Raw genomic sequence first — 24,468 nt, 5'->3', positions numbered from 1 at the left:
TCTTCTACATCGGACTGCTACCATTACTAACTAATTAACCCCCATTCCTAAGAGGAGGACCAACCCCCATTCCTACGAGGACGACTAAACCCCATACTACATCCTATCCTTCTACCGCTACTGCAATAGTATATATATATATATATATATACATATATATATATACATATGCATATATAAAGCAAAGGGTGCGATTATATATTATGCAATATCGACATTAACACACTATTTTGATTTTGTCATTTTGGCCAAACCAAGTAACCATGGTTACACCATCACCAGCCCACTCCCATGTGGCTGTAGTAGCATTCCCCTTCGGCACACACGCTGCTCCACTCCTCTCCGTCGTCCACCGCCTGGCTGCGGCCTCCTCCCCTGAGACTATCTTCTCTTTCTTCAACACTACTCAATCCAATCACACCATTTTTACCACGATGAGCGCCGGCGGTGGTGGCGGTGGTGGTGCCAAAGTGAAGGCATACGATGTCTGGGATGGAGTGCCTGAGGGGCACACCTTCACTAGAGGGCATCAGGAACCCATCGAGCTTTTCATGAAGGCTGCGCCGCAGAGCTTGAGGCTGAGCATAGACAAGGCGGTGGCCGAGACCGGAAAGGAGGTGACATGTTTGGTCACTGATGCTTTCTTTTGGTTTGCAGCTGATATGGCTCAAGACATGGGAGTGCCTTGGCTGCCCTTTTGGACTGCTGGACCTTGTACACTCTCTGCTCATCTTTACACTGATCTTATTAGACATCAAGGTTGTTATATATGCTATTGCTACTCTACTTTTTTCGAATATATATGTTGGTATTGATCATGATGTTTCTCTCAGTTGTAGCTGGTAGTGGAAACGAAAGCCTTGGCTTCATAGCAGGAATGTCAAAAATACAAGTTCAAGATTTGCCGGAAGGAGTGGTCTTTGGAGACTTGGAATCCTATTTCTCCACCATGCTACATCAAATGGGGTTGATGTTACCGCGGGCAACCGCAGTTTTCATGAACTCGTTTGAAGAACTAGACAAAACCATTACGGATGACATGAAGTCCAAACTCCAAAAGTTCCTTAGTGTGGGGCCATTCAACTTAGCGTTGCCGCCGCCGCCCGCTCAAGATGAGAGCGGCTGCCTGCCGTGGCTTGACAAGCAGGAAGCTGCCTCGGTTGTATACATTGGCTTTGGGTCAGTGGTGGTACTACCAAAAGAAGAGCTCATGGCTATAGCTGAAGCCTTGGAAAGCAGCGGTGTTTCATTCATTTGGTCCCTCAAGGAAAATGGAAAAGCAAATCTACCAAAAGGGTTTTTGGAAAAAACAAAAACGCATGGAAAGGTAGTGGCTTGGGCCCCACAAAGGAACATACTGTCCCACAAGTCAGTTGGAGTGTTTGTGTCGCACTGTGGTTGGAACTCGTTGTTGGAGAGTATAGCTGGGGGAGTGCCTATGATTTGTAGGCCATTTTTTGGTGACCAAAGGATAAATGGGCGAATGATAGAGGACGGGTGGGAAATTGGGATCAAAATTGACGGTGGAGTATTCACAAAACAAGGCATGGAAAGTTGTTTGGATGTGGTGTTATCTCAAGAAAAAGGAAAGAAAATGAGAGAAAATCTCAAAGTACTTAAAGAATTAGCAACAAAAGCTGTTGGCCCTAGTGGAAGCAGTACAGAAAACTTCAAGCAATTGCTCCACTTGATAAACAACCCTAGTGCTGCTTAGAGTGCTGCTCAATGTTAAAGAATTTCGCATAATAAGAAAGAATAACTAAATGCATTTGTGCATTGGTATCTTTGTACTTGCTTTGATTTTACTACTAGCATCCTAAAAAGGCCATGTTTTTAATTTCTTTAAAGGAATCCAAATTTGCACTACTGCTTAGTGTAATTAATAATGTAAAAGAATTGGGATAAGCCTGAGCCATTTCAATTCATTTCAACAACAAATGAAAAAAAAAAAAAAAATCATATGGTACGTTATGTCCACTAGATGGTATAAGTCAATAGTCGATTTTTGACCAATATAGTATTTTCTATGATTTTTATGTCCATTTGTTTATTGGATCGACGTGAAAGGAAAAAAAAAGTATAATTAATGTTGTTTGTGATTTCATCGTTCGAGAAGTAATTAATGTAATAACCTGGATTTTATTTTATTTTATTTATTGTGTTTTATGTAAACATTGTTTTGTGAATTTTTTTTATTAAGAGTAAGAATAATAATTAAAATAATATTTGGTGAATATTATTTTAATTAATGAAGTGTGAGTTGATTGTTTTAGACCATAGTATGGGGACTTAGATGTGAAATAAATCTAAGATGGATATTTTGTTCAAAGAGTTTAAGTATATGATTTTATGTGTTTGGAATCCACATAAAATCTTAGAATTATTTTAGACTATGATGTTGTGACTTATTCACTAAGAGTCTATGAATAATTCAAGAGGAATTTTATGGGACTAAAATTATGATTTTATGTTGAAATGACTCACATAAAATCATAGATATAAGTTTATACCAAAGTTGCATTATTTAGTGCTTAGACCATAGTTGATTTTAATTATTTTAAGCTATTGTTTAATGCATTATTTTGGATAAAATGCATGTAACATTTCAGCACATATATTATTGTGCTTCTCACGTGTGTGTCTCGACCAACCACACAAATCAAGTTTTGGTGGGAAGTTTTTGAAAGGATCATGGGTAGTTATTAGAGGTTGGTTGAGAGGGGGTGCCATGTTTCTCTCATTTTGCTCAGCCATCTTCGAAATTGAAAGGGAAACCGAGAGAGAAAAGATGAAGAACACATAACTTATATAATACTTGAATAAACGCAATATGATAAATACAATATTTATATCTACTAAATTAAAGATACATGAATACTATAATTATAAATAATACTATATAAATAACTATAATATAAATGACAATATTATAATTATAAATAACACAATATAAATAACAATATTATAATTATAAATAACATAATATAAATAACTATAATAAAAATAACAATATCATTATAATTATAAATAACCCAATATAAATAATTATAATATAAATAACAATATTATAATTATAAATAACACAATATAAATAATTATAATATAAATAACAATTATAATTAAGTTAGACAATAATTATAAAGAACAAAATAAAAGCCGAGGCATGTGTAACACACAATTTCCTTAAAACAGAGATTCGCCGCCTCCCAAGATACAACGGTGAACGACAAGTAACTCAATTACTTCGCCGAACCAAATATGTCCGAACTCTATCACAAAGAAGACAATAATCATAAAAGAATAATTAAACCATGTTTTTGGTATAATATATATATATATATATGTTTTTGGTATAATTAAACGACTTGTGTCTTATAACAATCTCAATTACTTTGTTCCACATTGCTTATAAATAAAATTTTGCCTTAAGATAAATTCAACATGAGTAGTCTAAGTTTAATCACACCATGTATATGTTTTTGGTGTCATTAAACTACAAGTCCTATGATCTTTATATATAGGCCAAAATTGAGAGGCAAAACCACTCACAAAAAATGTGGGACTACACCCAATGGCTTTTTCATTCAAAAAATCCTAACAAATACTGATCTCATTAGGCACCACTACATGTCTCATCAATGTTTTTTATATATTGCTACTTGTTTTGATTATATATATATATAAATATGTGTGTTTGTTTTGATCATGGGATATATTATGTATTTGCGATAGGATCAAAACCAGTCCCCCAATCTCATGAGCAGTAAGCACACTGAGATATACCAGAGATAGAACAAGGAACAAGAACAGCACATAAACACAATCAACTAAGATTTACTTGGTTGGTTCAGATTCAGACCAGATATGTCCTGTTCATCTTAGGCAGAGGTGTCTCCTCTAGTCAAATCAATTCAAGAATTTTCATACCTCCTGCCATTGATGAAACATACATCTGTTTTTTCAACTGCAAAAACCAATAAAAAGCTTTCACCAAATAACACTATCTCTACACAATTGTCAGATTTTGTCACAATATAGCTCTCTTAGTAACCTTACTAATCTCTTATTCAAGCCAATAATCAATAGAACATAGCCATGTAGATATGCTGCAATCAAACCAAAGGGATAACTCAGCTTGAATCTTAACTGTAATAACGGTCATGTAGCAACATTAGTTTTGATAATATGTCTCTCTCGCTTGAAGCAGGAAGTGGAAACGAACTCTTGAGTTTCATACCAGGAATGTCACAAATTAAACTCCAAGATTTACCAGAAGGAGTGGTCTTTGGAGACTTGAAATCCTACTTCCCCACCATGCTACATCAAATGGGGTTGATGTTACATAGTGCAACCGCAGTTTTGATAAACTCATTTGAAGAGCTAGACAAAGCCATTACGGACGACTTGAAGTCCAAATTCCACAAGGTCCTCAACGTGGGGCCTTCCAACTTATTGTCACCACCGCCGCCGCCACAAGACGAGAACAGCTGCCTGCCGTGGCTTGACAAGCAGGAAGCTGCCTCAGTTGCATACATTAGCTTTGGCTCAATGGTGGTACCACCAAAAGATGAGCTTGTGGCCATAGCCGAAGCCTTGGAAAGCAGTGGGGTTCCATTCATATGGTCACTCAAGGACATTGCCAAGGCAAACCTACCAAAAGGGTTTTTGGAGAAAACCAAGACACATGGAAAGGTAGTGGCTTGGGCACCACAGATGAGCATACTGTGTCATAGGTCAGCTGGAGTGTTCGTGTCGCATTGTGGTTGGAACTCGTTGTTTGAGAGCGTAGTTGGTGGTGTGCCTATGATTTGCAGGCCTTTTTTTGGTGACCATCGGCTGAATGGATGGTTGGTAGAGGAGTTGTGGGGAATTGGGATCAAAATTGAGGGTGGAGTTTTTACAAAACATGGAATGGAAAGTTGTTTTGATGCGGTTTTATCTCAAGAAAAAGGAAAGAAAATGAGAGAGAATGTTCAAGTGGTTAAAGAGCTTGTGACTAAGGCTGTTGGGGCTGGAGGAAGTAGTGCAGAGAATTTGAAGGAGTTGCTCCGAGTGATAAACAGCCCTGGTGGAAGTATGTACTGTGCTTAGTGTAATGCTCAAATGTGTTTGTGCATTGATACATCTAAGAGTATTTGCTTTGATTTTATTACTAGTCCTATGCAGACCCTATTTTTCATTTCTTTAAAGGACTCTAAAAATACTACTGCTTAGCTATATAAACCTGTCATGTCATGACAGTTGGCCGTTATGTCTTTGGTTAGAATTTTCTGTTTTGGGAAAGTAAGCCTTGCTTGTACTTATAAAAACCAGACCAAGCCTTTTAGTTGTAACAAAAAAGTTTGACATTTTGTGAAGAGAGAATCACCAGTGAGAAAGAGCTGTGAGTGAGGGTGTACTATAAATTGGCTTGTCTTCTTCTTCTTCTTCATTCTTTCGTTTATGCTTTTATGATTCAAATTATGTGTTAATCTTGTTATCTTCTACTTCTACTGCTGTGTGTGTATCAGTGAATCTTGGTGTTCAAATATATACTACAGCATATGTAGTTCTCAAAATTCAGTATATGCAGTTCTGGTCGAAGCTCTACATGAAAAGTATATCACATACATATATTATTATAGTGTTAAAACCTCAAGTGTTGAAGAACACAAGAATCATTACAACTCATGAAATGTTGAGGATCATGTTTCCCTATTTTGCAGAGCATGTGCTCACCTTCTAATCATCAGCTCTACCACCATCACCATTGATATCTTATTCTTAAGGATAGGTAACCATTTGTTACCCTGTGTTTTTGCAAAGTATCATCTTGTTGGTACCCTGTGTTTACAAATAATGCTTATTTAGTACACTGCATTTTGAAATTGTACATATTTGGTACCTTCTATTTTAAAATCGTACATATTTGGTACCCTGTATTTTAAAATTGTACATATTTGGTACCCTAAACTCAAATTTAATTAATAAAATTTTACCAATTTAATCAAATTACTCTCAATCATACGAGGTACAAATTATATATAACTGCTAACAGTTTGGTCATATTGACAAAATTTTATCAATTAGGATACCACATATCTATGTTTTCAAAATACGGAGTACCATATGAGCATTATTGAAAACAGAGGGTATCAGAACGATACTTTGCAAAAACAAAGGATATAAAATGAGTAAATTCTCTATTCTTAATAAATAGAAAATTTGATAGATGGATAACTATCATTGCCTATATATAAATATAGTACAAAAAATTATCAAAACCATTGCAAAGTACAAAATAACTTTAAAAAAAAATGTCATTTTCACCAATTACTCATTCAAAAAATTACCCAATAATTTTTTAGTAGTTTTTTATAAGTTTATCGATTGTAAAGAACAATATTACTTTTTATTGTTGTCTTTGTTACTTTTATCGATTGTAAAGTACCATGTTACTTTTTTATATTTTTTATATTAACTCATATTCAGATAATTTGAATTTTAAGGTACCAAGTTACTTTTTATTGTTGTTAATTTTGATACAGTTTTCAACATACTGGGTTACTCTTTTAAATAATAAAAGAGTAACATGGTCCCTATGATAGTAATAACTTATCTAGCACAAGGTAACAAGCAACTTTTGGTGGTAACCTCATTTGAAAGCAAGAAGAAGATGAAAAACTAATGTTCATTAAAAAAAAAAATATTGAATAAAAAATACATAAAATTACACAAATATCCTTTAAAAATTAAATAAAATGATAAAATACTCAAAAGAAATAACATAAAACACTGCACTAATAATAAAAAATATGGAAATAATTCAAACAAACACAAAATATATGGAAATGTTTATCCACATAATTAGCTTAATAAAGAAAATGTCATAATTTATACAAAATCTAAAAAAATCCATATTTATGTAAACAAATGAAAAAAAAAAAAGACATGCTGCATAATTTCCACTAGATGGTATAAGTCAATAGTCAATTTTGGACCAACATAGTATTTTCTATGATTTTTATGTCCATTTGTTTATTCGATCGACGTGAAAGGAAAAAAAATAATGTTGTCTGTGATTTCATCAATGGATACGTGACGGTTGTTTGAGAAGTAATTAAGCATCTCGAGGGTTAATGAAGTCATGTGGGGCTCGCCCAGAGCTCCACGAAGTGTAAGCTACTCCTGATGTGGTTTGCTCCATCTAGCGAGAATGTCTTCAAGTTTGGCCACGTCTTGAAGACCTACGTCGGAGTCCTCCCGTCTGATGGGTCGCTTAGTCCTCCAAGTCTAAGGAATTTCTCCTCAGGATATGGAGGGAGTGTCAGATGTCAGTCCAAGCGACTTTGGACCACAAGCGGCCACCTGACAACTTTTCGTGCCTCGGGTAATGGTGTCGAGGTCGTACACTTCACAATTGGTATGTCTCAAGGCATCGTCTGACATGGGAGATGTGCGACTGCATTCTGACCATGTCAGGGGCATGTTCCCCATAAAAGAGTGGGCTGCAACCTGCAAATTGGGCCTCGTGCTATCCGCTTGGGCCCACCCTCACCTTTATCACAGAAATGTATTTTAATTAGGCATTTAATCCCAGTTATGTGGGAATATTTTTGTATTAACACATCATTAAGAGAGTTAATTGCTCTTAGCCTCTATAAATAGGGTTAGGGCACCATTGTAAAAGGGTTCACAATTTTTATTCTGAGAGTATTTGCGTATACGTTGCCTGAACTCCATTGAAGCTAGTCCAACCAAGCTTCACAGATCCTAATAATAAAAGTTTTGTGAACTGTGGTTGTTTTATAACCTGAACCACGTAAAAATCTTGTGTTCTTTATTACATTTCTTTAAAGTTCTATTTATTATGTTGATAGCGAAAAATGCAGTCAACACATAATATAGTTATTATCAGAAAATTATATTCAACAAATTCTTGCAGACACAAAACTTGACCATAAAAGTTTCCTCTATTTCCCAAAATTATATGCAACGACAGTATTGCTACAATAAATGCAAAAGTTGTCGCGTTAAGTTTTCGTTTTATTATTCTTTTTTTCAAAATATAATTTTTTTGTCGTCCCAATAATTCTCCTTTCTTGTAGGTATGAAAATTTTGTGTTACTATTAACCTAATGTAAGAAAATCTTTGTGTCAATTAGAAATATGATGTAAAAAAAATTGATGTTGGTTTTAAATTGACGTAAAAAATAATTTAGTTAATTAATAGATAATAAAAGTCTGTAGTCGATTTTGTTCCAACATAGAATTTAAAAAATATGTCATTCTCACCAATTTCTCATTCTTTTATTAATTTAAACAGGTCATTTTGAAAAAAATTATCAAAACTACACTAAGTACAAAATCACTTAAAAAATATATTATTTTCACTAATTTCTCATTATTATATTAATTTTAAATGTATAAGTATTTTGAATATTATCCAAAAAAGTATATTTAACAAATCTAGTTATTTTTGTTTTATTCTGACAATTATAATAGGGTAAATACCATTGCAACAAAAACTCAAATTTGGCAACATGGGAAAAAAATCGATATTGAAATCTCTATGAACAAATACTCTCAAAATATTCAAGGCAATGAATAATAGGTTGAAAAATACCAAATAAATCACAAACTCAAATATTGTTCTTGCTGCAAACAAGATTCGCCCATATCTCAGACCAATCCCAGCGAGATCCAACCCCAAATATGGGGTCACCTTCCCTAGCCGAAGATGGAGCAGATCTGAGGCATCCATCGTTGTTGACTGAATGAAGCTCCTCACTCACTATCACTTGACAAAGCTCCTCACAACCATAGATGGCATATTCGTCCCGTCAATGCCAGAACCACCGACGTCCCCAAACACGCGTCGCCTTCCCTAGTCGGAGATGAAGCAGATCTGAGGCATCCATCGCCGCCGACTAACTGAAGTGTTATATTATTTTATAATATAATGTTTAGATTAAATAAATGTGACAAAGAATGTCACATATTGTAACATATAATAGAGAGTTACAATATTTAGATATATGAGAATATCAAAATATGTAACATACTTGCTGTTACAAATTCAGTTACAAATTTGTAACTTCTAAATATTGTCCATTATTGTGTAGATTTGTTGTTACACAATATTGAGATGAATTTCTTAAAGCCATATGTGAAATGTTTGTTAGAGATATGATTTTAACCCAAATAATGTGTTTTGGGGGTTACAAAATCAATTAGGAGTGGATTGGAACGGTTTGGAAAAATAGAACATTTTTGTGTGCTGAAATTGGTCAGTGGTCGCGGCCAGGGATGTTGGTGGCCGCGGCCTGGGGAACAGAGACCAGCGGCCACTGATACTCCTAGCCGCGGCCACAGATGCTGACTGACCAAATTTTAGTTTTTTCCAACTCTTTTGAACGGCTCCAAAAACATAAATAACTCCCAAATCTCATTTTTAATTCCATAAACATCCAATTAATCATTGGTAACAACCATGAGGTTGGTGGAATTTGAAATTCAAATGGTGTCTCTAAACTCTATAAATAGGAGCATATTGCTCACTTGTAAGACATAATTTTTCTATCCATTAGAGCACTTGGCTAGAAAACACGTAGAGGCTTGATTATTCCGGAAAGCAATTTCTAAATCTGTGAGAGATCCATTAGTGCTTGAGTTAGGGGGAAATGAGTTTTTGGACAAAGGTTTCAAATCTTGTTCAAATTGGTGATCCCCAACACTCTTCACTTTGGTAGTGTGAGTGAGAGTTGTTTGTTATTTGATTTTTGTTCTTTTCTTTTATTCTATTGCTTTTCATCTTCATATTCTTCTTCTCTATTTACTTGTATTTCTTGTTTAGAGTTGTAATCTTTTCTTTTCTTTTGTTACAAACACTTGCTTTATTTGTATCATTTTGTTTAGAGTTGTATTTTTCCATTCTCATCTTATAATTCTTCTCTTATTTATTTGTATTTTTCAGTCATAGAGTTGTAACACTATTTAATCAATCTTGTTTATTTGTATTATTTGGTCTAGAGTTATAACTATTCTTACCATTTCCATTGATACAATATATATTTTCCTAACATGAAGCTCTTCACCCACGATTATTGATTGAAGCTCCTCACCCACCATCGACGGTGCCTTCGTCCTGTCAAAACCAAACCAAATGGAGTCTTCGGTCCCGGTCATAGCCCCATTAGATCTGAAGCTCTAGAGAGATCTGCCTCCAAAGGCCTCGATTGCGCCTTTGTCCCGCTTGTTCTACCCTATGTGGATCGTTGGCAACCTTGGGAAAGAGAAAGCTAGTAAAGGGAGATAAACACGAGAGGGAGAGATAAAGATAGAGGAGGAGAAAGAATCAATTTTATTTAATTTAACTTTTTTTTTATTTATTATGAATAAATAAAATATATTAAAGATTTAGAAAATCTAATTGAAATTAAACTTCAAGGGTATTTGGTCATATTTAAAAAAAGTTTGATCTAAATCAGATTATTTTGTTTTATTTTGCAAAACGCAAAATTTGAATTATCATTTAACAAAAATGCATGGTCGGATCGATAATTTTTGTACAACATAGAAGCCAAAATGGTATTTACCTATTATAATATTACTTTTTAAGAAAGAAAATCCGAGTCGAATTGTACTTAACTTTATAAAATGATAAAACTAGTTAAAAAAATAGAAATAAATTTGAAATTGATTAAAATTACAAAATATATATGTAATAAAAAATAAAATAAAAAAGGACCCTTACCTACCACCACTATTCTCCACACTCCTGGAGGATGGGAAGTGAACACGTGTGTGTGATCATCTTCATTCCTCACCACACAAAGAAGAAAAAACAGTTCTGCTATTAATGACTTACAATAAATAGTATAGAAAATAGAGCATTTAATTCGTAGTCTACTCCCAACCCAAGTGCATGAAACACTTAATTAGCCTGTACCTACCAAGAAATAATTCATATTTTTTATTAAATTTAAATATATGGACCTCATATTAAATTACACCAATACCACGAGTAGGTGTCATAATAATATTGATGCAATCTAATTTGGGTTCATTTATTTGAATTTAGCAAGTATTATAGTATCACTCTACTTCATATGATATTGGACATTGACAAATAGCAGCACTCAATAATTAATTGACTGTAATATTAGTGAAAGAATTATACATAAAAAAGTAATTAATTTTTAACCACTAATAAATAAAGCATTAGTTCTTCTACATCGGACTGCTACCATTACTTACTAATTAACCCCCATTCCTAAGAGGAGGACCAACCCCCATTCCTACGAGGACGACTAAACCCCATACTACATCCTATCCTTCTACCGCTACTGCAATAGTATATATATATATATATATATACATATATATATATACATATGCATATATAAAGCAAAGGGTGCGATTATATATTATGCAATATCGACATTAACACACTATTTTGATTTTGTCATTTTGGCCAAACCAAGTAACCATGGTTACACCATCACCAGCCCACTCCCATGTGGCTGTAGTAGCATTCCCCTTCGGCACACACGCTGCTCCACTCCTCTCCGTCGTCCGCCGCCTGGCTGCAGCCTCCTCCCCTGAGACTATCTTCTCCTTCTTCAGCACTACTCAATCCAACCACACCATTTTTACCACAGTGAGCGGCGGCGGCGGTGGTGGCGGTGGTGGTGGTGGTGGTGCCAAAGTGAAGGCATACGATGTCTGGGATGGAGTGCCTGAGGGACACACCTTCACTAGAGGGCATCAGGAACCCATCGAGCTTTTCATGAAGGCTGCGCCGCAGAGCTTGAGGCTGAGCATAGACAAGGCGGTGGCCGAGACCGGAAAGGAGGTGACATGTTTGGTCACTGACGCTTTCTTTTGGTTTGCAGCTGATATGGCTCAAGACATGGGAGTGCCTTGGGTGCCCTTTTGGACTGCTGGACCTTGTGCACTCTCTGCTCATCTTCACACTGATCTCATTAGACATCAAGGTTGTTATATATGCTATTGCTATTCTACTTCTTTCGAATATATATGTTGGTATTGATCATGATGTTTCTCTCGGTTGTAGCTGGCGGTGGAAACGAAAGCCTTGGTTTCATAGCAGGAATGTCCAAAATACAAGTCCAAGATTTGCCGGAAGGAGTGGTCTTTGGAGACTTGGAATCCTACTTCTCCACCATGATACATCAAATGGGGTTGATGCTACCGCGGGCAACCGCAGTTTTCATAAACTCGTTTGAAGAACTAGACAAAACCATTACGGATGACTTGAAGTCCAAATTCCAAAAGTTCCTCAACGTGGGGCCATTCAACTTAGCGTCGCCGCCGCCGCCCGCCCAAGACGAGAGCGGCTGCCTGCCGTGGCTTGACAAGCGGGAAGCTGGCTCAGTTGTATACATTAGCTTTGGGTCAGTGGTGGTTCCACCAAAAGAAGAGCTTGTGGCTATAGCCGAAGCCTTGGAATTCAGCGGTGTTTCATTCATATGGTCCCTCAAGGACAACGCAAAAGCAAATTTACCAAAAGGGTTTTTGGACAAGACAAAAACGCATGGAAAGGTAGTGGCTTGGGCACCACAAACGGACATACTGTCCCACAAGTCAGTTGGAGTGTTCGTGTCGCACTGTGGCTGGAACTCGTTGCTGGAGAGCATAGCTGGGGGTGTGCCCATGATTTGCAGGCCATTTTTTGGTGACCAAAGGCTAAACGGGCGAATGATTGAGGACGGGTGGGAAATAGGGATCAAAATTGACGGTGGAGAATTCACAAAACAAGGCATGGAAAGTTGTTTGGATGTGGTGTTATCTCAAGATAAAGGAAAGAAAATGAGAGAGAATATCAAAGTACTTAAAGAATTAGCAACAAAAGCTGTCGGCCCTCGTGGAAGCAGTACAGAAAACTTCAAGCAGCTGCTCCACTTGATAAACAGCCCCTAGTGCTTCTCAACGTTATAGAATTTTGCATAATAAGAAAGAATGTCTCTCTAAACTCAAAATGCATTGTGGCATTGGTATCTTTGTACTTGCTTTGATTTTATTACTAGTATATCCTATAAAGACCATGTTTTTACTTTCTTTAAAGGAATCCAAAATTGCACTACCAAAATTCAATATCCAAAAGGACTAACAAAACAAACATCTATTAAAAAAGAAGAAAAAATACATATGTATTTAACTAAATCGTTGATAAGTAAACAAAAAATAAACCTCCTTGAAGAAAATATAGAAAGAAACACAACCCACCAACCACCACCACCCTATGAATAATAATAAATAACAAGAAAAGGAGAAAAGAAAGTAAAATCTGCACAACTAGGCCAAAGTTAGTATACATATTACCCCCTAAAGATGAATAAATCATCATCATCATGATCATCAAGTACTGCAAAATGAGTCATTAAAACAGTCTGCGCCCCCATCCATATCCGTCAACTACAAATTATGAAGAAGTGGATATATCCAGCAAAACCGTACAATGACTCTCTCTCCATATATATTTTTTTCCTAAATCAGCAACTAAAATACTCTACACCCCACCATCTTCATCCAATTCAGCCACGCTCATTGGTGCCCAGGGGGGTGTCCCTTTTTGTGGTTTTTCTACTTTTTCACTAAAGAAAATTCCGGAAGAAGAACACACCACCGAACCGGAAACTAACAAGGAGAAAAAAATCGCCATCTCTTCTTCGCGAGAATGAAATATGAATCATCAAGGCCACCCACCACAGCAACAACTCTGCCTCATCATCCACCACACAATTAGCTCCTCCATTAAACAATAGCTAGCTACCCACCAACTATGAGTCCAACATCTCGTCTTGGATCTCGTTAGGGGCGATAAGGCCTGGAATAGATAGCATTCTTTGTCGCTCTCTTTCTCTCTGAGCGGCTGCCTCCTCAGCATAAAGATCTTTGTTGTCCTGTAAAAAGGTTCAGCACAATCAGATCACACGACACAACTCCATCTGAATGATAGAAAAGTTAAACTTGAGCACTTTGTTGTGTATTTTAGTTTTACCTGTGCAGAAAACTCTTTGGATTGCACGAGAAAGTCTCGAATATGATCCTTAAATTTGGAGATGTCATTTCTTGATTCAAACAGTTCGCTCACAAATTGTGTGACCTACAAAAATATATTCGCACTTGCATAAGCATCTCATTTATTTTTCCCTTTCCCGTTTGGGTAGGAGTAAGAAATTGGGGAAATGGGGTATCATACCTCAGCTGTAGTCATATTGGGGAAGGACGTACTCAAGAGTTTTATGGTGTATTCACGAACAAAAAATCCATTATTAGGATATGCGAAGGCTACAGTTGCAACATCCCACAAAGGCTCGCTTAGCAAGCCAGTTTCCACCTGGAAACAAATGAAGTGTAAGTTGAATTCGTAATAACAACTCCTAAGCTTGAGGAAAAATCAGGGCATATCAAAGATGTTCTACCAGGCAAAACAACTGCTGAAGCACCAAAACATGCAACTTGAAACCAGGCTTGTGAAACGTGTCTGTCAAGACGGCAAATATTTCTTGCTCGATAGTCAAAAAGTATGTTCGGAAGAATTGATTGCAGAACTCCGAACCCTGTCGATATGTCAAAAAAAATTACACTTGACTTCTCATTCGACAAAATCATGAAGTTCAATAAAAAAAATTAAAGAAAAATGCACCTGGAAGTTCTTTAGCATCTCTAGTAAAAGGTTTAGCCCAGTTTCTGCAATATTCCTTTCTGTGTGCCGAAATGCCCATATAATTGAATCCATGACAAGCTTTAGTTGCTGAAATGTGCACCAAAAAACACCCCCAGAAAAGAAAAGAAAATAAATCATTGGGTCAGATCAAATATTTAGAAAGAATTGATATGTAGTTCAAGAATAAAAAAGTTAAGCGCAAACCTGGCTTGATAAGCGAATTAATGCTGCAAAACAATGTGTTGCAATTGCACGAAGCAATGAAAAGAACTTAAGGCGATGCTCAGGATAATCTTCGAAATTTTTAGTAATCATCTGCAGGGAACATCTCAGTCGTGTTAACAGTCAACCAAACAGCTGGTGTTAAAATCAACTTGGAGATAACAATTTAATTTGACAGAAAAATTTCCAAATAGCTGATTCTCACCTCCAAAGTGCACTGGAAAACTGCTTCAAAAATGCGAGGCACGTCCTCTGTCATTGCACCTTTGTACCTAGAAAACAAGTAGACAAACGAAAAATTGACAACATCAAAAAAGATCCTTAACTTGTGCAATAAAATCAAACTTAAATACATAAGAACGATATTACATCTTATTTGGGTCAAAACAGCCTATAATATACAACATCAGTAATAGATTTGTAATTTGAGACAGACAAAGAAAGAGATGTGGGGAAGGCAGCATACTTATTTATTATTGTAGCAAACAGGGACAACACTTCAGATTCTCTAGCATCAGGCAGATTCCTGGCATAATCTCCAAGAACAGGATCCATCATTGGAGGCACAAATTGTTTTCCTATTTGGGGTTGATCTTCTGCTTTGTCCAAGAAAGTTTCAATTAACTTAAGAGTCTCCCTCTTGACGGACCTGCTTACAGTGAAAGAAGCACGCTTAACATGCTAACGTAGAATCTTATAACTAAACTTATAGAAAAGCTAGAAATCAATAGGACCTTAAAAGCTTCACATAGGAAGTTTTAGATGCATAGGGGCCCCCTTCTGCAATGCTGCTAGATATGAGCTCACTGTACATCCTGTTGAGTCATTTAAAGTAGTTAGGTTTTAGAATAAAAACAATCTATTACAACTAATAATTGATATTAGAAAATTGTGTTTATAAAAGATATACCTGTAGACATTAAGCATGTCCAAAAAGATCAAGGAAATTTGGGACAAGAAATATGTTCCAAGAGAGCTGGCCACACTTGTATTTGTCTGCAAATTTCAACATTTTTTAGTGATTAACCGCTAATCCTCAAGCAACTAGGTATCCTTTATTTAAATTAAGATATAAACAAATTCAAGATATAAACAATTATTAATAAACTACTTTTCTTAATATTCATAGCAACAGTTGCTCTATGAACAGAGGTAGCATCTAGCAGAAACATTTGACATACAACATAAAATATTCTGTTATTCACTTCAAAAGAGAGGAAGCAAAATACTAAGCTCTCAGAAAATCATATAAACAGCAACATTGAGGTAAATGTATGAAGAAAGGAGGATTGAAAAGAAAGAAGGGGAAAAAGAATCCACACCTGCAATATATTCAACACCGTCCTTATCACATCTTGATCCTTCAGGAAATCAACACTTAAGCGTGCCTGTCCTATAATTTCAGCCCATTTCTGGATTACAAAGTAATAGCACAAGGAATTCAGTATATAGCATATATGATCTATTTTGTATCTAACAAAAACATAAATGGAGGTGACCAAGAGAAGTAAATAAAATTTAAATGACCTGATTAGGCAGCTCCATCAATCTCTGTAGAAACTCATCCCTCTTCTGAGGATCAGATTCTGCATGAATCATATGACCAACCTGAAACAAACCACCATATGCTTTAAACGTGTATGACCGTTTTATGTATAATAAAGTAAATAGGTCCAACTAAAAATTCCTACCGATTCATAGAATGAATGAATCTGGTGAGGCTCAAGATCTGCAACAGTGGTTGGAAGGCCTGTTAAAAGTTCACTTATAAATGGTTCATTTTCTCCAACCTGCAAATAAAAAGGAGCAAAGTACTGAATAAATAGGAGTTAACAAACTAATCCACACTCCAGTTTCCCTTAATTGTGAAAGCAAGTTAATATCACCCTTTACTTAGTTGCAAATATAACTGAACCCAGAGAAAAATATTGACAACTACGAACAGCCGGAAATCAAATAAAAAATGTGAGTTTCTCAAAGTAAATGTTACCTGAACAATTACAAATTTACGCTTGCACTTCTGAACAATCTTCAAGAATGTGTCACAGGCCATATCCTGAAACACAGGAACACAAAGCTTTAGCAACACTTATGTAGACAAACAATTCAATTTAAAGACAAAATTTCTCAGTAACTTTTAAGCCTTAAACCTAACCAAGAAAACCACAACAAAACAAATACCTGAACACCAGGATGTGTCTCATGCATGAACTCAAACAATTTGTTCACAACAGTTTTTAGGAACTTCCAGTGAGCTCTTAGAAACCTCGGGTACTGTCCCACAACATACCTGCAGAAAGAGGGGAGGATTATGTACAAGATTTCAAAAAGTACTGGTTGTATACCTCCAACCAAGTTTCTCATAGTTCTCAAAGTTACTCAATTAAAATCAAGTGGCTAAAATTCATGGTTTCTAACAATGACCAAAGAATCTGGATGGAATGAGGTGTTATGGCCTGGCAGACTATATCTATATGCATTCCACCTCAACTCAAGATAGATAATCAATCATTCAATCATAAATACTTACATAATGTTACTTGCGATGACAGCTTTGTTATCCTTCCCTTTCGTGATTTCGCATAAATTCAGCAAGTCACGAATGACCATAACCAAAAACCTGTTCTCCTGCCAAAACAAACCAACATAAAAAATATGAAGGGCATGCATTGACCTCCAAAACATGAATGTTTCTTATGCATTTGATGATGCAAACACATTATCAAGAAACAGGTATAACATTTAAATAAATCATTTTAAAAAGAAAAAACCCATTCAAACCCACATATTTTCCCAAATGAGAGGGGCATGTAAAAGTGATCTCTAGGTTCTACATCAAGATCCCTAACACCACATGACAGATGCATGGACATGTGCCCTCGCAAACTCATAACGATATGTGGTGTAACTAACATTTACAAGGAAATAAAGTACAAGCTTACACTGACACATGTGACTATTTTTGTTCAGAATAAACATTTTTTTGTAGTCAAAACAGAAATGCTAAGTAAACTATTATCACAACTAGGGAGGTGGGACATAGACAATATCTCAAGAAGTAAATGATGAGTTTATAGTTGAATCAGAAAGTATAAGCAGTGACCACAAATAGAAAATGAGTAGAAATAGCATATATAAGGAAAGTTAAAAATGTACCTGTTCTTCCATCATCGAACCAGATATAGACCCTATTGCCCAACATAATGTGTTTAAGTTGTTCCAATTCCAATCCTCGCCACTTAATTGTTTGCTTAGCTTCTTTAGCATCTGCATCATACAAGAAGAATAGACAGCATAAGATAGAATTTATAATGAAAATAATATATAACACAATCAAATGACACCTTTTCTCAGCAAGTGTCAGACAAGATAGAAACAAGGTGTTCCATTATAATTATACATGCAGAAAATAATTTCAATTGAATGGCCAATAAAAGAAATTCCCCACTCATATTTTCCCTCAAACTATTCACTATCAGCAGCCCCCAAGCTGCAGCCACATGACTTAAAAGAAATTTCCACTCAAAATAGGTCGCATCATAACAGAAATATTATTAGACATAAATATAAATAAAAACTATAGCTAACACAAGCTAGTACTACCTTTGGTACAAATGGAAAACATGAAAAATATTTCAATACATTTACTACTTTATTTTCCATAAACCCATACCAGCTTTTCCGTATCCTCGTGATCAAGATGTGACAAATATATCAAAGTCTCCCTCATGATCTGCAACAATAATAGACCATAGCAATTTGGTTAAGGAAAGTTTCCATGATAATTAAAAATGAGATACCAAAAGACAATTTAAAAAATACAAATGTAGCAAAAAAATAAATACAAAAAAATTAAAAACCACGAAAAAAATTTAAAATATAAATTCAAATACCAAGGACTTTTTCTAGCCCACTTATAATGAATTTTACTTGCAAAGCATAGATTACTGACCTTATATTGCACGAGAACATCATTGTCCTTCATAGTTTCACGAACAATGTTGCCATTTTCATCTTCCACTATGAGAACCTCTTCTGGCTTGGCCATACGAGAAATCATAAGCATTCTTAACTTTGACATTGGCTCAGCATATAATTGCCGCCGCTGCATCAGTTGTGATCCAAGGCCATCAACCATACCAGGTAGCAAAGGCATCTGCTTATTCAGTATAAAACCACAGGCTAAAATAAGTATCTGTCCCATGACAAATTTCGAAAAAACAAATAACATATAAATAAAAAAAGAATCACACAAACAAAGAGGAGATGGAAAGACAATTTCCTTAATAAACAAAGGTTTGACATAATTCAAGACCAGAGATTACAGGTCACAAAATATTTGATGTCACAAAACTAAAGAAATTATATATTACTATCTCCAACCATTTAGACTACAAAAAGGAAAAGAAAAGAAACCCAACTGCTCTGAAGGTTCAAAAGACAATATTTATGGAAAACACAAATTGAAATGAAAATTACATACATATCATGGAAAACACAGAGAAATAAGAAACAAATCAACTAATTTTGTATCCGATATACAAAAGTAAACAGTAAACTGCAAGAGGAAAAAGATGATATGTGCAAGTGCAACCATATGAAAATAAAACAATCACACCAAAAACTATAAAATATCATCTGAAAGTAAACAATATACAAAAGTAAAACAGTAAACTGCAAGAGGAAAAAGATGATATGCGCAAGTGCATCCATATGAAAATCAAACAATCACACCAAAAACTATAAAATATCATCTGAAAGTAAACATATTCACAATACCTGCAGCCCCATCATGTTTGCTGTTACAGCAGGATTATCCAAATTGTGGTGTGCCTCAAATAGTTCCAACACAAACGAATTCCAAAAGTCTAAGCAAACCTGTTCCGGTCATAAAATGATTAAAACTCATCCTAATTTTAACAAATTTCACCTGTATGTTCGAGTCTAGACTACTAAAATATTGGTACCTTGAAAACTTCTGTGTCATCCACATATGAAATTTTGGTAAGATATTCAACACCCATGAGCAAAGCAGCTATGTTCTCTCCAGGAGTTTCCAGCACACGAATGTGAGACTGCACAAGGATAGAACGATGTAAATGTTGCAATGTATTTAAACAGCAACTTCAAATCTCTGAGATTTGACAAGGAAACAATGTGATTGTATATTATCTTATTAAATCCCTTAAGCAGTGAATGTTGCAATGTATTTAAACAGCAACTTCAAATCTTTGATATTTGACAAGGAAACAATGTGATTCTATATTATCTTATTAAATCTCTTAAGCAGTGCCTTATTGACACATTAAGCCTGTTTAGAGTTAGCACACTACAACTAAATGAACCATAACCTACAACCATAAGAGGATGGCCATTGAGATATAGATATAACAAAATGTGGTAAATAATAAGATCAAGAAAGTATAAAGGGAAAAAAGAAAAAAACTTGCCTTATAAAATGAAGTGAAAAACAAAGCCAAATTCTGAATAAAAGCCTGCAGAATAGGTAACAGTTACAAAGTCATTGCCAGAAATAAACAATTATTGAGCGAACACATAAAAAATGGTCTAAATTAAATTTTGAAGCGCCAAAAACAACTTTACCTGCTCTTCGCTGGAACCAATTGCATAAGCCTCGGGAATATTTGTATTAAGAGGAATCATGGTCTGACCAAAAGGAAGAAAAAAAAATATTAATAGCAACACAGGAACAAGACATACAATTAAATAGAAGAAAAAATTGTACAATGATGTGATGAGTATGCCAGCAAAAGATAGTACTACAATAAGCATTTTATTTTGGACCTACCTGTAACAGTTTCATGAATATGGTGTACATCTTAACGTACTGGGCATTGTAGAAATCTCCAAAATTAAGTGCTGCAACCTAAACACCAGTGCAGTGAACTATGAGAACCAGGCACAGTTTTGAAGCAACTCTAAACTAAATCAGAATACAAACACACCTCTGTCAAACACTGAAGAGTGAGATTCCGATACGATGGCATGGGGAAAAAATTCAGCAGTGTTTCAAGCTGTTACGTAAACAAACACAATCAGAATTTTGCTCAAATGTACTTACTCTTTTAAGGAAGTTATTAAGTATTAAATTCAAAGGCAATATGACAACCATCTATCAAGTAAAGCACATACCAATGGAGACTCAAATATATATCCCAGGGGAATCCATGAGAGAAATGCGTGCAATGTGGACAGTGTTGCACGTATTAGCTCAGTTCTTTGAGAGGCTGATAGTACATATAAGCATAGCTCATGAATGAGTTGAAATTCACTGCAACAACCAATCACATTATGTGTGAGAGATTGGAAAAATGCTTAAACATATCATTACTATGAACTGGCAGCATGTGCCTATCAGTAGTCCAAGATAAGTGATCAGATCACTTGACTTTGTGGTGGCAGTTCAGCCGGAAGACATTGTATCAAAATGTGTATAATAGTGCATAATGACTTCTCATCAAAGGGCATCTAAAAGAACTGTCCTTAAAATATATATAATTATAAGCAAATGATAAGTCTACAGAAGGAAAAAAAAAAGAGCACTCATGAAACATTACAATATAAAACATGAAATGCATCACAAAATGAAATAAATTCAGGAGAACAAGACTTAACATATTACCAGCTATAAAAATAAAAAATACATAAATTATCTACCTGTTCAATGATTGTTTAAGCTCCTTTATCTTACTTTGAGTCATCTCTCCTCTTGAGAAATCAAATACCTCTTCACTTAGAAGCTGAAGAAAACATATTCAAGTAATTAGTGTAATTAGTGCCAACTAATTCTCAATAGTTTAAGAGAGAGAGAGAGAGAGAGAGAGAAACCTTCAATATAGCCATGCAATTCTCACAAATTGTTTCACTAGTTTTAGCAGCTGAAACAAGATCAGGAATAAAGCTTTGCCATCTTGCTGGCCAATCATGCTTCAAAATCTGTACATTAAACATAGAGTAAGAAAATTAGGGTTGATTATAAATCTTCTACAAAGAAGAAAAATGGAAAGACCAGAAAAATCACCCATAACACAACCAGCAGTAACCATAAGAAAGCCTTGCTGTCAAATAGCATTCGGCTTGCACTAAGAAGCTCAAAAGAAGAGGACTTGCCTGAACTAATATGATATTCAACTTGTTGACATACAGCCTCTCTACTCGAAAAGAAGTCTCATTGCTTGAAAGCTATGGAACAGAGATGATCAAATGTCAAAACAATGCAATACAAATAGCTAGCTGAAAGACATAGCCAACAATTTTAACATCACGTTTATCAAAATCCACCAGAAAAATTGCACCTGTACAATAACATCTGATATGTAATTTTTCATTCCATCACGCTGCTCAACAGGCAATGCATTCCATCTGTACTTTATAACACCTTCTAAGACCTGCATGAAGACGGAAAGATACAACGATGCACTTATTCAGGACAATCAAATTTTACATCAGCCACTTCCCAATGAAATGTCGGTAATGTAGACAAGAGATAAAGTCAAATAAAACGAGGAAATAAAAACTGTGACATCAAAGGAGCAATGTCCTGTACATTAGCTGGTATTATAATTTTTATAGACAAATGCAACAAACCTGCAAGGCAAAGAACTTGGTATTCAGGTTCTTTGCATTTTGTAGAATGTGCACGACTTGGAGCCACATATCAGGATTGTTTTGCAAGTCCCGCAATATCTGGTCTGCAGCTGTTCTCTGTTTACCCAACAAATAATCAAAATAAGTTCTGAGGAATTATATAACTTGTAAAACATGGGCTGGACTTGTAGCAAATGCATATGGCACATGCCACAGGCAACACATGCTCTATCATGTAGAACAATATTCAACGAGATTCATCACTTCAAAGCGCATAAATTTCAAATTCCTTAACAAAAAGATACTGTTGAATAGTGCAAAACGCCAATGTACTTCTACCAGTACACTTATAAACGTTGAAACTACAGTTCATAAAGAAACAGAAAGTCAATTGATTACTCCAACCCATTCGTCAAATTTCTAAGAAAAACACGAAAGATTCAGGGATCCCTGTAGTTACAAACAAACAGCTTGAATTAAACGCCATTGCTCCTCAAACACCTCGGCAAAAACGAAACACGAAACCCGTAAACCCTACCGTTGCCAAACAACCGTATCTAACCACACAAAGATCCCAAAGTCACTAAACCCTAACTCACCATCATGCAGCCCCCAAAAGCAAACACATCGACGTTAAACCCTAGCCACTAATAAGAACAAAGCAATCGCAATGAGGCACGAACAACACTAAACCGGGAGATTACACAATCCGACGAGTTCACCGTACTCCCCAAGAAACCAGCCAAAAAGCAACAAAGTAAAGCAGTCGAGTGTCCACAGAGTTGAATTACAGAGCCAAATTTAAAAACAAGAGAGAGCACAAAAAGAAAAAGAAGAAGAAGAAGAAACAGGTCACCTCTTCCTTAGATCCGGTGCCATAGAAGGCGGCAACGGTAGCATCAAGGATAGCAACGTCAATCGGTTGACTCAAATCCCTAAGCTTCTCGGCCGCCATGTTAGAGACAGCGGAGTGTGATAAACCCTAGAAACGGAGCGGAGCACAGTAGACGGAGAAAGAGAGGAGTAAACCCTAGGAGAGAGAGAGAGAGACGGGATAATGGTTTGGTTTGGGGTTTGAGAGAAGAGAGGGAAATGAAAGAAAGAAGAGAGAAGAGAGAAGAGAGAAGAGGAGAAGGTTATTTATAAGAGGGAAAATTTTGTAAAGACTGCTTGAAAAGAAAGCAGAGTTAATAAGAAAGAAAAGAATGAGAGAGTGTCGACTGGGAAAGAAAGAAAGACTCTTCTCTCTCAGCTTTTTAATTATTTATTTATTTATTTATTTATTTGAAAATTAATAATAATAATAAATTGTTTTTTTTTTGATTAAAAATTAAATAAATGAAAATATTTACACTTTCTCAAAAATCAAAATAACACAGTGAGGAGCGCATGTGACGGAAAGAGTCAACGTTTGAAAGTGGGAGCTAAAAATATATAAATTTTTAAAAAATAAAAATTGATATATTTAAAGTAATTAATATTTTTATTTTTTTTATTATAGACATTAGGTTTATTATTATTTATTGGTAAAATGTTATTATTGTTGATATTGAATCTTTTGTGTCATTTATTATTCTAATTAATTATTAGGGGAACATTGGTGGTAAAAAAAAATTAGGAGAAATAACCCTTTTTTGCCTTTTCATTTTCATTTTTGCAGTAGTTATTTATTAAGTATTATTTAATTTTATGTCAATTTGCATTAAATATTCTCTTTATAATTTTTTAGTATTACAGATATGAAATGGAAATTGACATATAAAAAATGAAAAATTATAGGTGTTGTTTGGTAATCCTTAAAAAAATAATTTTTTATTTAATTAATTAAAAATTAAATATAAAATGTGTTTGGTAACTCTATTTTTATTTATTATTTTTTAAAATTTTAATTAAAATTTATTAAATTTTGAAAATATAATTTTTTTACTTTCAAAATTTTTTTAAACAGTTTTCAATTTTTTATT

At 35.1% G+C, this 24,468-nt stretch overlaps 4 protein-coding genes across 6 annotated transcripts; 3 read left to right on the top strand and 1 right to left on the bottom strand.

Moving 5' to 3' along the window:
- Window positions 1-116: 116 nt before the first annotated feature.
- On the top strand, window positions 117-1,841 carry LOC133834231 (anthocyanidin 3-O-glucosyltransferase 7-like). 3 transcript variants are annotated; one of them, XM_062263770.1, is made up of 2 exons: window positions 117-714; window positions 834-1,841. In XM_062263770.1, exons 1-2 carry the CDS (start codon window positions 264-266, stop codon window positions 1,712-1,714), a joined length of 1,332 nt encoding a protein of 443 aa, XP_062119754.1. In that variant the 5' UTR covers window positions 117-263; the 3' UTR covers window positions 1,715-1,841. The 3 variants fall into 3 exon arrangements, with proteins under 3 accessions (XP_062119754.1, XP_062119753.1, XP_062119752.1); XM_062263769.1 differs by having other exon boundaries at window positions 117-759; window positions 840-1,841; XM_062263768.1 differs by having other exon boundaries at window positions 117-759.
- Window positions 1,842-4,185: 2,344 nt separating this feature from the next.
- Window positions 4,186-5,307, top strand: LOC133777805 (anthocyanidin 3-O-glucosyltransferase 7-like). The gene has a single exon (XM_062217548.1). The coding sequence runs from the start codon at window positions 4,186-4,188 to the stop codon at window positions 5,089-5,091; it is 906 nt and encodes a 301-aa protein (XP_062073532.1). The 3' UTR covers window positions 5,092-5,307.
- Window positions 5,308-11,242: 5,935 nt separating this feature from the next.
- LOC133834230 (anthocyanidin 3-O-glucosyltransferase 7-like) lies at window positions 11,243-13,068 on the top strand. Its single transcript, XM_062263767.1, has 2 exons — window positions 11,243-11,978; window positions 12,059-13,068. The coding sequence occupies exons 1-2, from the start codon at window positions 11,471-11,473 to the stop codon at window positions 12,922-12,924; spliced, it is 1,374 nt and encodes a 457-aa protein (XP_062119751.1). The 5' UTR covers window positions 11,243-11,470; the 3' UTR covers window positions 12,925-13,068.
- A 43-nt stretch (window positions 13,069-13,111) lies between these two features.
- On the bottom strand, window positions 13,112-23,685 carry LOC133834229 (protein EXPORTIN 1A). The gene is made up of 32 exons (XM_062263766.1): window positions 23,361-23,685; window positions 22,505-22,621; window positions 22,213-22,305; window positions 22,028-22,099; window positions 21,746-21,853; window positions 21,575-21,657; window positions 21,050-21,188; window positions 20,863-20,931; window positions 20,706-20,783; window positions 20,501-20,563; window positions 20,347-20,391; window positions 19,864-19,971; window positions 19,676-19,774; window positions 18,849-19,052; window positions 18,570-18,629; window positions 18,053-18,163; window positions 17,427-17,524; window positions 17,078-17,186; window positions 16,887-16,952; window positions 16,588-16,686; window positions 16,424-16,504; window positions 16,219-16,308; window positions 15,807-15,892; window positions 15,631-15,711; window positions 15,363-15,545; window positions 15,102-15,168; window positions 14,879-14,989; window positions 14,654-14,761; window positions 14,430-14,567; window positions 14,207-14,344; window positions 14,006-14,110; window positions 13,112-13,907 (listed from the first exon to the last, which is right to left on the bottom strand). The coding sequence occupies exons 1-32, from the start codon at window positions 23,457-23,459 to the stop codon at window positions 13,785-13,787; spliced, it is 3,231 nt and encodes a 1,076-aa protein (XP_062119750.1). The 5' UTR covers window positions 23,460-23,685; the 3' UTR covers window positions 13,112-13,784.
- Window positions 23,686-24,468: the final 783 nt, after the last annotated feature.

Source organism: Humulus lupulus, chromosome 5 (assembly GCF_963169125.1).
Source record: "Humulus lupulus chromosome 5, drHumLupu1.1, whole genome shotgun sequence".
Lineage (NCBI taxonomy): Eukaryota > Viridiplantae > Streptophyta > Magnoliopsida > Rosales > Cannabaceae > Humulus > Humulus lupulus.
This window is presented reverse-complemented; position numbering and strand designations above follow the sequence as displayed.